At 40.9% G+C, this 14,419-nt stretch overlaps 2 protein-coding genes across 2 annotated transcripts in view; both read right to left on the reverse strand.

Moving 5' to 3' along the window:
- Window positions 1-481: 481 nt before the first annotated feature.
- On the reverse strand, window positions 482-4,890 carry USP50 (ubiquitin specific peptidase 50). Its single transcript, XM_077185673.1, has 6 exons — window positions 4,703-4,890; window positions 4,100-4,295; window positions 3,285-3,482; window positions 2,657-2,799; window positions 1,467-1,599; window positions 482-891 (listed from the first exon to the last, which is right to left on the reverse strand). The coding sequence occupies exons 1-6, from the start codon at window positions 4,888-4,890 to the stop codon at window positions 727-729; spliced, it is 1,023 nt and encodes a 340-aa protein (XP_077041788.1). The 3' UTR covers window positions 482-726.
- A 3,241-nt stretch (window positions 4,891-8,131) lies between these two features.
- Window positions 8,132-14,419, reverse strand: part of TRPM7 (transient receptor potential cation channel subfamily M member 7) — a 50,860-nt gene continuing 44,572 nt past the window's right edge. The window contains exons 32-40 of the mRNA XM_077185347.1: window positions 13,664-13,689; window positions 13,284-13,334; window positions 13,130-13,195; window positions 12,193-12,476; window positions 11,787-11,869; window positions 11,258-11,463; window positions 10,164-10,215; window positions 9,965-10,071; window positions 8,132-9,665 (exon numbers count right to left, since the gene is read on the reverse strand). Coding sequence (XP_077041462.1) covers window positions 9,535-9,665; window positions 9,965-10,071; window positions 10,164-10,215; window positions 11,258-11,463; window positions 11,787-11,869; window positions 12,193-12,476; window positions 13,130-13,195; window positions 13,284-13,334; window positions 13,664-13,689 — 1,006 coding nt within the window. The 3' untranslated portion in view covers window positions 8,132-9,534. The remainder of the gene's footprint in view (window positions 9,666-9,964; window positions 10,072-10,163; window positions 10,216-11,257; window positions 11,464-11,786; window positions 11,870-12,192; window positions 12,477-13,129; window positions 13,196-13,283; window positions 13,335-13,663; window positions 13,690-14,419) is intronic.

Below are 14,419 nucleotides of genomic sequence, written 5' to 3' on the forward strand. Positions count from 1 at the left end.
TTACACAGTTTAAAGGTTCTCCACATAAAAATACTGTTTTGCATAGAGGTGATTAGTTTAAAAACTTTTAGTTGCATCTTACATATTTCTCTGCTATGGATTAGGGTTAGTTTTCCTTTTCTGATAAGGCTGGCATTCAAAAGTCTTAAATTCTGAGCTTTTACCTGTCTGTCTGTGTCTGTCTTGCTGATGGAATTAAGACCAATATTGATTGTTTTCCAGAAGCTTGCAAGCTGCAAACAAGTTTGAAGTGCTGGAGAGAAAAAAATGACATCAGTAGAGCAATGCCTTTTTCTTTTTTCTGTATTAATGGTCACTCCATCCTCTCTTCTGTAGCACAGTCTGGTCTGGTTGTGTGCTTTCACTTTGGTATCCTTCTGTTAGTTCCTGAAAGGCAGCTTAGAACAACCTACTATACTTAACCAGCAGAAAAACAAGAATTTCCAGGTAAGTGCATCTGTGTGCTCAACATCTGTGTTGCTTTGAGGGGTGCAAGAAGGTTGTCATGGAAAACAACCCTGGCCCTTGTGCACATGGAGCAGATGCACATTCCTTCATGGCTTAGGGCTGTCACTGTCCTTTCTAGGAGTCACTTCCTGAAAGACCACGACAGCTGATCAGTGGTGCACATGCTCTAGTTTATTGATGAAACTGGAGTTGGCTAATGCTGCTGGTGAATTCTAGGTGCTGCCCTACCCAGTGTTCATTCTCAAGACTAACAGGGTGTCAGTAGCCTTGGGAGATGTAGAAGAGGAGGTAAGCTGTGTCAGCCTGCACTGCAGAGTCTGGGATCTTGGTGACCTGGGCATCATCAAAGCTGTACCAGTGTTGGGTGATTGAGTGCTTGCAGAAGGCCGTGTAGTGGCCATAATCCAGATCTCCAGCATGGTTCTGTAACAAACAACACAGTCTGTTAAAACCAAACTCCTGTTCTGTCTCCTTACAGGCAAAGCTAGGAATTGGCAATGGTTTTATGAATGCACTTGGAAAAGATGGCACAGAGGGTTTTAGCTCCTTTTGGCCTAGGGCAGGGAATGTTAATTCAAATAAATTCTTTCAAACAGAGTAAATGGATGATGATCATGCTTATTTATTTTGCAATTACATTTGCAACCCAACTATTAGCCCTGGTACAAGTCACTATAAGAGGACCCCATTGTTGTGAGCCATGTCCTTATTTAAAACCAGGATTCATGCTGGATCAGCCTGCAAGTTTACTCTGAAGAGGCATTATGTGCCAGGAGAGCATTCTTTTAAAACTGGGATGTTGGGAAGAAGGAGAAATAATGTCTCTGTCCTTCAGTTACATACTGTTACTGGATTATGTCCATGGCTGGTAGAAAAAAGTGTACAACAAAACAGATATTAAATTATAAATCTTTATACATGAAATCCAAACCAACACAGGCTTCATCTGCTCCATGAGGCAGGGCATTCCCAATAAAAGCAGGAAGGGCAAAGCTTACCACTACAGCACACAAGCTGTACTCTGTATTGTTGTGACACGATGTGGAGATGTAGGGAGAGAGATCCAGATCACTGAATGGATAGCAGACAGTGGTTGAGAGTTTCCTTCGGTGCTTGTCCTGCCAGGCAAACCTGAAATGAATTTTTGGACTATTTTAAATGACCCTCAGCTTCTGTTTGTGTTGTGGTGATTGCTTAACTGACTTTCCTAGGAGGAGGGAAAACCATCAACTGACTACCCAGCATTTGAAAGAAAGATCTCTGGTAATGTTGTGTATTGTAGGTGTCCAGCAAGAAAAGCAAAGCTCTTGCTTCCTGATCCTTCAGCCAAAGCCTGAAGTCATATCTGTGTGTCACTCTCTGTGTCCTAAACATTTTGGACGGGACTGCAGTGCCAGTGTCAGCTCTTCTCTCATGCCAGACTTCATCCCTCTTCCCTCTGTAACTTTGAGTACATCACTGCACTTTTTATCATTTACAGTGTGGCCAAGAGCTGCAGCTGGGGACCACATGTCCTTTGAGAATGTTGAGAAAAGCAGATGCTGAATGGAAAATTAAATAAGAACTTCAAATAACATAGTTCTGGGAAGTCAAATCATCCCAGAGTAGTTTTCTTTATAGGTGGAAAGTTGTTAAGAAAAAAAATTCTTTAGAATAAATTCAGCATCTGGCTATGTGTGGCTAGTGAAATCTGTTAACCCAGGTGCTCCTTTGCTGATGCACCACTCTGATTTAGTAAAGGGATAAACAAAACCAGAGTGTCTCAACTGCAGTAGCAGCAAGCAAAGCACTGTGTCAGTCCTGCTTTTGGAACCCAAGCCACAGGCTCTGAGCTGCCACAGGAACTGATTCACAGGGATTATTCAGGGACTGGATGAGCCACTGCACTGGGCTGTAGTCAGTCACTGCTTGCTGGAGTTCTCTTCCCTCTGGAGAGCAGATCCCAAGTATAGGGAGAAATTTGATGGCCTGCAGGACACAGGCAGAAGACTGTACATGAAATTCAGGAATGCAACTTGCATGTTTGACAGCTGTATTTGTGTAAATGCCCTTTTAGCTTTCAGGTTTCTAAACTACTAATCCCACTTATTTGCAGAGATCGGTTTCCTTTCAGGCAAACACAAATGACTGTCCTTCATGACTCACATTACCCAGGAGCTGGCTATGTCCTACCTCACTTAGACTGTACCTCTTTAGATGAAAGATGATGATCTGTGGTGCCTTGGTTATGGAGGCCTTTACTGTTGCATCTTGGTTGCTTCCACACCAGTAGCAGTGGATTTGGTTGTTCTGAGTCAGTGTGTCTGGCTGAAAAAAGCATTCCAGGCAGTCCTGTCAAAGGAAAAAAACCAAACATCACTTGATTGAACACATCTCCCTCCACCCATGAAGGTGCTAAGAGATGAATTTGCTCCCCCTAACTGAAGTGTGATGCAGCAAGGCTGACATTACAAATTTGCAAGACAAAGCAGCCAATATTGGTTTCCATTCTCCCCACCAAGGCAGAAATACTTGGATGACTGGGAGAAGCCTGAAAGACTTGGATGACTGGAAGAAACTTTCATGGCTTCTATTGAATGATCTCAATATCCTTCATTCCCTGGCACCTCGTGAGCACTGCTCCTGTAACCTTACCAGCTTCCATGGTTCTGAGACCAGTAAAGACACCCCACATCTAGGGACAGATCCAAGACATTCCATTAGTGCCCAGGAGACCAAAGTAACTAAAGCCCTGCCTTTTTTCAATAAAACCTATTAGTCTAAGCCTCTACTCCCAGATGAAGCAGAAACCAGCAGGAAGGTGCTGGCTGTTGTACCTGCAGAGAGCACACTCTGGTGGAAGGGATGGGTAGGGAGAGGACAGTGAAGCTCTCGGGTCTGTCACTGAGGGCTTTGCATCTCAGACACCTGATGGCATAACTGAGCTGTCCCTCAAATAAGTGTGTTATAATAGATGTGCCACTGCTACTCCTTGTGCTTGCTCCTGCAGCAGAGCTCTGTCTTTCTTGGCTTGGCTATACAGAAGGAAAAAAAATTGACAAAATGTAGATAAGCAATTGTTTTGAGAAGTGCCCTCACTGGGTTTTAATAGGTGCTGCCCACTCCCTGGGTTGATCAGTTGTTAGTCTTGCCACAGAACATGGCTCTAAAATGCTGTTACTTTACTTGAGGGTTCATACATGTAGAGTAAGATTGATTCATTTTCTGAGAGAAAAGTAACAAAAATACAACAATTCAGACATTTGATAGCATTAATTGCTTGAAAAGCTCTTTATCAGTGGCTCTGGAGGGGATAAAGTCATGGGGGCATGGCAGATGTGAAGTTTTCAGGCAGATGAGAAAGTGGAAGAACATTAACTGTGGAAGGAGAAAGGAGATGAAGAGGTTAGGACAGTGAAGCTACACCAGCATTGTCATTTAGATGGGGCTGCAGTTTGATGGAGTATTAGATAAGAAGCAAATTAATAATTGTGTGTACATGGGTCTGAAATAAAGGTAGAAAAGGAAAGTTATTAGTGGCCCCATCATAGAGTTCAGAAGAGGATGATAGGCAATTATTACGTGAAATGCTAAGTCATAAAATGCAGAGGAAACAGCTGTAGTTCCCAAAACACCACAGCTGGGCTCTCACCTGCTTGAAAGCCTCGTGGAGGTCATCCAGGACACAGATGAGGAACTCCTGTGCATCATGCTGAGTCCTCCTGCTAAAAGCTGGGTACCGCTTCCCAAAGACAGAGTGAAAAGCCTCAGGGGAAACAAAGTCAAACTCTCCAAGCCACATGTCAGACACCAAACAGCCAAAGGCAGTCGCAGACTCTCCAACCTCCCTTGGAAAAAAGGGGAGAGTTTCAGGTGATGGATGAAAAAATAGTGTCTGCCTTCAAGTGGGAGCACAAGACAGAAACTCAGAAAGCAGATGCTGGTAGGGTACAGCTTTGGCAGCTGTCACTTGGCTTGAGGGACTCTGCAGATCCCAGAAAGTGGTAGGAATCATCATCAAGACAACATTAAGAGGTATTACCATCAATATGGGAAGAAAAGTATCGTGGCTGAAGGACCAGCAAGGAATAGGGCTGGGCTCTCAAAGGAGAAGGAAACCAGCTGGTGGCCAATCTGACTGGAACTGCCTGGGGGAAGCTGGCAGGTGCCTTGGACATGCTCATGGCAACATATCCTTTGGCAGGAAAATAGTGCCAAGCAGGAAGCCCTCAGTACTGTGAACAAACCAACTCACTCGTGCAGGGCTGTGTTCCACTTCCCTGAGAGGAAATACTGCACGAGCGGGGTCAGGCTGCAGAGGCACTGCAGCACTGCGTTCATGTAGCACGTGTTCTCCAGGTTCTGCAGCCCTGTGAGCCCTGGGTGCAGGCTGCTCATGTCCTCCAGCTGTTCCTTGGGGGAGTACTTCCATTTCCATGCCATCCTTCCACCGACTATGAGAAAAATCCACAACAGTGGAAATCTAAAATGCTACTGTTTCTTCTTCTTCACATTTATTCTTCTTCAAATTTATTTTCACCAGGTTTATAGTGGTGAAGACTCTTCACATCTTTCCCACTAAGCTCTTTCCAATATGGTAAGATACATCATTATGAGGTGTTATTTAAATACCTGAGGTTTTAAGACTTATTCCTAAAATTCTATTCCGTCTTTTACTCCATTCAGTTACTCAAAAACTACCACCACTTGTGAATAGCCATCTCTAGGGCAAAATGCTTAATAGTGCATATTACATTATATTTCATTTCCTCAGGTACAGTACTCACCTATTTTCTAAAACCATTGGTTGCAGTCCAGATGCTACTAGAAGCAGGTTGTTCTTCAGAGTTTTGCTCTAAAATGTTACTTAATTCGTGTTAGGAAAATTTTAGTATGTTTGTTTTCTGGCTGCAAAAGTCTGTCCTGGACCTAAGTGTCTCCATCCCCAATGAGACAGTTGAGATGCTGAACACAGACTCTACACCACCCCCATCTGCTCACCAATGTTGCTGTTCTTTTTTAGAGGCTGATGTTCTATTCTGAGGCAGGGCAGAGAACTCCAAACCCGCAGCAATCTCCGTAGAGCAAAGACGAGCAGTGCCCCGTGTGTTCAGTCCCGTGTTCCATCCTGTCACCCCAGCTTCTCCTGCCCCAGCCCCTTGTGATGTCACCTGGTAACACTGGCCAGGGAACACACCTGGCCACACCTGCCTCCATCTCCTTCCCTGTGCCAGCCAGAACAGAAAACTTTGGGAAGAGAGGGGCACCCACCCATTCCACTGAGCAGGGAGCTTTGGCCCCTTTATCCGTGTTTGCTCACTTGGATTAGGATTTATTATTGCCATGCTCTGCTGGAAGGGCAGTGATGACTGAGGGTGTTGACCATAAAGGGATGGAGCTACCTCAAAACATCATAATGAATTCGCTTCTGGGTGTTATGAGGATTTTCCTGAGGGAAGAAAAAAAGGTATGGCAAATGGCTTTTAATTAGCTATGTTAATGCAGATCATCTCTCAATTCCATATGCCACTGAAGAGCAGCAGTTTTTCCCTATTTAACAGACAACTTGGAATGTAACAAGTACCCACAGAAGAGGCCCATGAAGTGATGTAAAAAACCTCCTAATCATCTTGTTAAACTTCAAGCAAAGGATGCCTCCAGCACTCCTGGGACAGCTGTTACTGCTATTGACCCCTCAAAATCTGGTTCAGTTTTGTAAATGGAACTGGATATGTTTATTCCCACTCTTTGTGGAATCTGAATCAAGACTTTGACTTACTATTTTAACGTAACAAGATACACAAATCCACATGGGTGCCACCAACTGCAAGCTCTGGGGCTGAGAATTTAACTTCCCATTACTCTCACCACAAAGTGCCTTATTGCAAGGAAAAGTGTTAATCGAGAAAAGAAATATTAAACCATCAGAACTTTTTCAGAAGCCTTGTTACATATTAAAAAGTCCTATTTTTTCCCAACTGGTCTTTTAGGAACATTTAATATGAACTGTTACTACCAAGTATCCAGCTGTAGTCTTTTTCCCTCTCAAAATTCCTGCAGTGTTAAGAGTTATGGCATTAAGTGAGATGCAATCACAAAGATTTAACATGTAGGAAAACACTGTCAGGCATAAAAAACAAACCCCTCCTTTTCCAAACCACAAGGCTGCTGAGCAGCAGCTAAAAACCAGTTCCCCAGGAGCTGGTTGTATATATTTTGCCACAATGCATTTGGGATTGGCTTTCTCAGAAATGTTTCACCACCTAAATACTGCAAGAAAACAGTCAACAATGACTTTTAATTAATCCACCAAAGTCTAAATTATGTACCTTAATTACTTCCCTATAGGATAAATACCCTTTTAAATACCCTCCTAGTCGGAAACTAACTAAAGCATTTCAGATTTTGACTAAAAAATAATTAGAGAGGGTTTGAATTATATCCCTCTATTTAAAAGCTGGGTTCTAAGAAGACATGCCAATACTTTAGTTCTTGAATAGTTATCAGAAGTTCCAGTTCCATCACTTTTCTCCTTTTTGGTAAAGGAAATTTAAAAGCTAAAAGATCACAACTCCCCCTATTTATAGAGCATTTCAAGACTGATGAGGTTTCAGCAAAGGAGCCACACTTGATGTTCTCAAATAAATTGAATTCCATGGAATAGTTTTCATGTTCCTACTGCCCAACAGGAGCAGGATGTGGGTGGCACTGTCCAGACAGAGTCAGGCTTCTTTTTCAAACCAACTTGTTTTTGTCCTTTGCCACCACACTTTTCCAATTCCTTCCCTAAAGGGTACTTGACATTTCTGATTTTTTTCCCTGCAAGTATGAGGCAGATCACTTCTGAAAGTTACACATTTCTCCCCCCTCAGTTCAGACATACACTTCTCATGTAATTCAAGCTGTAAGTCACACAGAGAAAGCTACTGCTCATGCCAGGCAGATGTACAGAAATATGAACAGTGGTTACCACTCCAAGTCTTACAGGCATTTCCCAACCATATTTGTCCCTTTTGGTCTTGAAAAAGCTTCAAGCCTGAGTCACTGCAAGACTGAGCAGAAGGAGTACTCCCCATGATCACTCACACCCATCACAAGGTGGTCACATCTGTTTATTTTGCTAAGAAATGAGTCACAAACAGAACTACCGACGAGCAGTAACACAGCTAAAAAATAACTGTGTAGTTAAGTATTTGTCAAGAAACAAAGTTTGCCAGCTTTTACTTGCAATTTTCTCAAAATGTTTTTCTTCTTTCATACACTGAAATTTGGTCACATTTTCAAAACACCAGAGACTCCTCTGGAAATCTCTCAATTTGCAGAGCCACTCACACTTACAGACTCAGTGCTGCTGTTACTTGGCATTAGAAAGGTGCAAGTACATTTGGAGTATCTGCCCATTCCCTCCCAGCAACAGGAGGTGATGCAGTCAGAAGCAGCAGCTCATAATTAAACATTGTGAAGAGCTATTTTTGACTCATTTACTCATTAATCCCCTCACATGTGTTTGGCAGCTACGACAGTTTTCACTTTTTTACCTCCCTAGTTTCTGGTGTTGGCCCAAGTTGTGATACCTCAAAGGCTAACAGCTGCTTTGATCCAGCGTGGCAAATTCTACTTTTCTGCATAAAGAGTTACTTAAATTCACCAAAATAACCCTTCAGACTGAGACGGAGAGCAGAAGTCTGTAAACAAGAATAAATTTATTTTAGATTCTTTAAAGATTTAATGATATACAAAATGTATACAGTATTATATCCTTATAACATTTTACCTTTCCCCATCAAACATAAAACACCATTTAAACAACTATTGTGTTCGTGCCTTAGGTCTGTATCTATAAGATACACTACTGAATAAAAAATTTATAGAGCTATATACTGCCCTTTTAATTAAAAATTACAAATTAGTACCTATGTAACAAAACAAAAAAAATCGCAGCATGAAACTTCAGTTGGACAACAGGTTCTTTTCTTGCTGAATGCTCAACAATATTTGGGACAGTTAAATTACATTTTATTGGCATGAAGGTGCATTGCAATCTCCCGTACTTTACACAATGCTAATCCAACCCTAGTCTCTCTTAAGTAAGTACCACAAATAACATAACATTAAAGATGTTTTCTACACAATTTTAAATACATTTACAAGTTATGTGTACATTCGGTTTCGATACACTGGTTTTAGGAGATCTTTGGAAGGCAGAACTTCTGAAGCAGTCACTACGTAGGTACAAGGGAAAGCACTTCCAACTTGTGTTCTTACAAGGCAACTTATTTGGACCAGCACAAACTAATTCTTCTATTAAATATGATTATACCAGTCTATCATGGCTTTGTTACTATTTGACAGTGACTTGATAAAATTGAAATGTGTAAAACAAGAAATTTCATTATGCACAATTCAGGCTCTATTTCACAAAACAAAAGCAACCAAGCTCAGTTTTACAGTCATGAAGCTGAAAGAATCCTGATTCAAGAGACTCTCTCTCTCTTTTGGAACAGATCAAGTTCCTACCTTCAACTTCAGTCTATTGGCATCCTATATACACCTCATTTGGCTCTGTCCTCTTCCAAAGGCCAGATTAAAAGACACCTGGTGAGAAAATATTAGTGGAACACTTCTGAAAACACTCTAAGAATACTCTGGCATTACAGAGGTAGGTGCTTTCTCCTGGTTTTGCTCATTGACAGTAAGACAAATGCCAAAAAGACAAATGCTTTACCTTAAAACATCAACTACCAAAATCCTTTTGGTGGAAGGCATATTTCCCACCACAGGACTACAGGAAGAAAATCCTCCACTAAACCAAAATAAAATAAAAAATAAAACTTTCTGCTTTAAAAGCCCCTTTAAAAACACATCTTAAATACTTGTCATTATTCCACCTTTAGAAGGATCAGCTGCCACGCTGCTCTGTAGACGGTTATCACAAGGTAAAATCCTTAGATTATGGACCAGCCAAAATTCCACTTATAAGACAGTAATCCTTGTTTTGACAAGTCTTTGTTATAGTGAGGGAAAGGTAAGTGACAACTTGGTGAGGTTCCACAAAGCTTGAGCAAAGCCACTGAGTTGATCACATCATCAGAGCATCAGACGGATGGAGTTGGCCGGATCAGAATCTTTGGTGCAGCTTCCAGGCTGAATTGTCAATTCAGGGGCATCGTCCTGAGGAAATATCATCTTGTCAGGTGTGTAGTCATTCCTCTTCAGATCTGTATAAACAGAACAAAGTCATAATGATGACTGTTTCTTGAGCTAGTAGAATCAATGGGGCATAAACGTCTAGCAAAGAATTGGATATGCAAATGCACTTATGAAGATGAATTCCAGGATATGCACTATCAAAAAAGGGATGTTTTTATCATAGGTGCAATCAGAAGCCTAAAGTCAAATGACATAACTGCTGTTTATTACTTGTTCCACTTTCACAGCATGCCTTGACTATTTCATTATGTATCATACAACATCTCATGACATCAGTGTCTCAGAAGGAGGGCCCTGCAGCTCTTACCAGGAAGTTTCAGTTTCCTGCAGCAGGAATTACAGTGGTGCTTTGCTCTGAAGTTTTTTATTGCATCCTCTCCCAGATTGGCTGGCCCGAACACCATATCGTATGACCTTAGAGACAAAGTACACATAAACATCCCTTGCACGTGTTCTCTTTCCAGGGAAAATTTTATATAATGCTTTAAGGCTTTCTTAACCCTTACCTTTTTTCCCCAGCTTTTATCACAGAGGGATCTGTCAAATTTTCACCAACACCTTCAGACAGCACATAAAGAAAAAGTTAAATCTGATACACTTCTGATTACATAAATATATTAATATTAAAAAGCCTTGGAACCCTTAGCTGTGACTTCTCAGCTTTTCCAAGAATAAAACCAGAAAAAACCCACAACAAACACAACCCAAACTACACATGATTCTCTACCCTTAGAAAATTGCTCCTAAGCAAACACTTTGTACTTCTCAGATATCTTCCATCTATTTTTTGCATTTCCTAGCTTGAGTTTTCACCCATGAGAAAAATCTCATATACAGTTCTCACTGCCAGAATATCTGGCACAGAGTTCAGGATAAAACCCACTTACCACACTGGCATGACACAAATGTGCCAAAAAATAGCATTTTTTATGGCACATTTCATTAGGAAAATGTATCTATTTATAGTTTCTGTGTTGCTGTAAGATTTAATGCTATATTAGAACTAAAAAGCTGGTGAAGGGTGTGGAGCACAGGTCCTGTGAGGAGCAGCTGACAGAACTGGGGGTGTTTATCCTGGGGAAGAGGCTCAGGGGAGACCTCATCACTGTCTAGAACTACCTGAAAGGACACTGTAGCCAGGTAGGGGTCAGTCCCCATCAGGAAGACAAGAAAATGGCCTGAAGTGCAATAGGGGAGGTTTAGGTTGGATATGAGGTAAAATATATTCACTGAAAAGATTGCCCAGCACTGGAACAGCTGCCCAGGGAAGTGGTGCAGTCACCATCCCTGCAGGGATTTAAAAGCTGTTTAGGGGTGCCCCTGGGCACATGGAGTGTGCTGGATTTGGCAGTGCTGGGTAAAGTTGGACACAATGCTCTTAGAGGTCCTTTGCAATATTTATAATATGATTAAATAAGAAAATCATAGATCCTAACTAACTAGAAGAAGCAGCACTAAATAATCCTTGTTGTTTATTACAAATATACAAATTCTTAACAAAATGCTAGCAAAAAGAAAAACCCTAAAAATAGATAATATTAAAACATAGATAATAAAATAGACCTTGGTCCCAATGCAAGTTTCAAAGTCAGAGCATTACCTTGCAGATCTAATACCAACAGTTCTCCTCTTGTATACTCATATGTCCAGTGGCTGAAGGCCAGCATAACCTCCTCCAGCATGTTAGTTGGGATTATTTCATCCCCATTATTGTTATTGTATTTTCTAAACTCTCCAGTCATGCACTCTTCAACTGCAAACCACTGGCCAGCAGAGTGGCAATATAACAGGAAAACTTCCAAGAACCTAGTAAAAAGTACACTTAATTAATATAGCTCCAAAATAGGAATCTATCATTACTGTTAGATTTTTATTTTATTTACTAACAATTTAATTACTCTTAAACTATTACACAAAGCCATTTAGATTAGCCCACTAGATTAGAATCAGTGCAGAAAATATGAGGGGAAAATACTGCCAAGGACAATTCTGCTTGCCTCATTCACAGCAATATTCCAAGAGATATCAGCATACGAGTATCTTAATATATGTGATGCATCTGTTAACATCCTGTAGGCATTGCCCTGAGCCAAAAGCATGCAAAATAATGGCAGTTTAAATACACTCACCTTGGAGAGTATGGGATGGATTTGGGCTTCATCTGGTTGAATGCAAAGGTGAGCTTCTGTGCTGCTCTCTGCTGCTGAATTTCCTGTGAGTCAAACCCACGCCTCATTAGCTGCTTAACAGAACAGGGACCAGCAGAGAGCCAAGCAGGCAGTGGGAACAGTGTCTATTCCCCCAAGGCAGGGTAACAGATTACTTGCTTTTTAAATTATATCTGTATTTTAAGAATTGGAGCTCTTTGATTAAATAAGCCATCCTGGAGCAGAGTTTTTAACCCTTTTGCTCATACAGAACCCTAGGCTAAGTTTTTTCTTATTCTAATAAGTTTATACTAGTTTACAGGTAGCAAAATAATTCCTGTTTAACATATAATGCCTGTCTGTGTTTAATAATTGTCAAAGAACTTACCCTCAAGCACAAGTGCAACACAGTGTCCTCCTTATAAATGCTTGACCAAGTATTCACAACTTCGGGAAGAAAAGACTTGATGATGTAAAGATGTCCTGATTTCAGGATATCATATTCTGACCACGTGCACACAACTTTGAGAGCTCGACGTAAACCTCCTCCCATCTCCTCTTTACTTAAAAATTCAATTTTAGCACAGAGCCCCAGCTGTGACCAGGAGGACATGCTGTTGTTCAGGATGCTGGGAGAACTCTCTTCAAGGCGATACACAGTGACTGGTTCACCTGCAGCACAGCACAAAAGCCAGCGCTGAGCTGAATCTTCCAAGTTTGAAATGAAAAGCACTGAAAACACACCACTTCTTACAATAAGCTGCAGTGTTAAGTCATTACAAACATCTTGAATTAACAAAAAATTTAAACTGCCCAGTGGGGTGACCCCTCTGCAGCTTTTTTCACAGAGCTGCAGAATTTGTCCTCCTATTTAGACCTATTAATGACACTGTTCAAACAGCACTAAGAACACTGAATAAATGTTTAAAGTTCAAATGAGTGAAGACAACTTAAAGGAATCCTTCCAGAATATTTGTTATAAAACTGTTAGTACAATACTCCCATCACTGTAACACCATTTCTGAGGACAACTATAATTAAATCTACATTTCATAATCAAGTGAGTTGCCCTAGAAAAGGTGTCATACTCACATATATTTCTGAGTGTTCTAAGACAGACTTCTTTTAGTTCATTAAGACTTCAGTTTCACACTTGCTGTGAGAAACTGTGAACTTTGCCTTGATCCTTCTATATTAGATATATATAATATATATCCTTGATCCTTCTATATTAGAAGGATCAAACCAAATTAGAATCCATGTAAGGTTTGCTTTTCTTCCCCAAAAGACCACAGTGAACCAGCAAGAAGAAATGCAGTTCTTACCTCTTGGAGGCACAGGAGTGAATGGAATGCTCTGTGATAATCTCATCAGGTTATTTCTTTCTACAGCTAGAGGAAAATTACAGCATTTGTTGAAGTTTAAGGATCTTATAAATGTCAATAAAATTACAGGCATTAGTTTGTAAGAGGGACTGACCTGAGTAATAGTAATTGATATCCATGATAGGCTTGAAAGGAGAAGCAATGCCTGAAAAGAGATTAAGGAGAAAAAAGAAGAAAAAGAGAGATACTCTGGCTATTAATTTATGTACTAAAATACCACACTACAGTTTGAAAAGGATCTACTGTGAAGATAACTAAACATTGCACTTAAGTCTATGGTACCTCAGGGGGAAAAAAATGTAGTGCTTAATGCTTGGCTCTTTATTTAAAATTTTTTTAAAAATATTTAAAAATCACAGTATTGTGTGTCCAATAAATTCCAAATTCTGATCAATTAAATACGTTCCCATACAAGACCCAAGGAGTTGCTTATACATAAAAATCTCTCACCTTTAGAGCAGAAAGAAAACTTACCATTCAATGCATCTTCTTCTGATGGCCTGTCAAATGCCAAAAACAACAGTCACCTTCAAACTTACTCTGTATTCCCTGATTTTCACACCTCATCCTAGGTCACCTTGTTAACCTCACAGTACCACTTGTATCCTGTTATCCTATTTTTCAAGGGCAGTACAGGTTTCTTAATTACAAAATAGTAATGGAAAGCTGTTAAGTAATCTCATGTTTTTACAGCTACACTTTAAATACCTCCAAGTCATGCACAACATTATGGTAAGTTTGCATCACAAGAGCTCATTCCCACAGAGGTGCTTTAATTAAAACTTGTTCACAACAGTTTACCCTTCTGTTATCAGATAAATAAGCTAATGCCTTTAACAGTTAACTCAGGGGGTAATTGTTAACAATGCATAATTTCAGAGGTGGTTACAGTGGGAAAGGCTGGGTAAAGACCTTTACCAGGAAATGAGCTGCTCACTATGTGTCAACACATTTTCATGTTTGCCCTCCAATGTGTGACACCATTAATCTAAACAGAACCTGTTAAAGCATGGTGAGAGCTCAGCCTGACCCCCCCATGAGCACCTGCAGCCCAGGGAGACAACCCAGGCCTGGGCTGCATCCCAAGGAGAGTGGCCAGCAGGCTGAGGGGGTGATTCTGCAGAGACCCCAGGTGGAGCACTGTGGCCATCCCTGGGGCCCCAGGGTAAGAAGGACCTGTTGGAGAGAGCCCAGAGGGGGCCACAAAGATCCTGGGAGGGCTGGAGCCCC

This window comes from Agelaius phoeniceus, chromosome 13 (assembly GCF_051311805.1).
Source record: "Agelaius phoeniceus isolate bAgePho1 chromosome 13, bAgePho1.hap1, whole genome shotgun sequence".
Taxonomy (NCBI): domain Eukaryota; kingdom Metazoa; phylum Chordata; class Aves; order Passeriformes; family Icteridae; genus Agelaius; species Agelaius phoeniceus.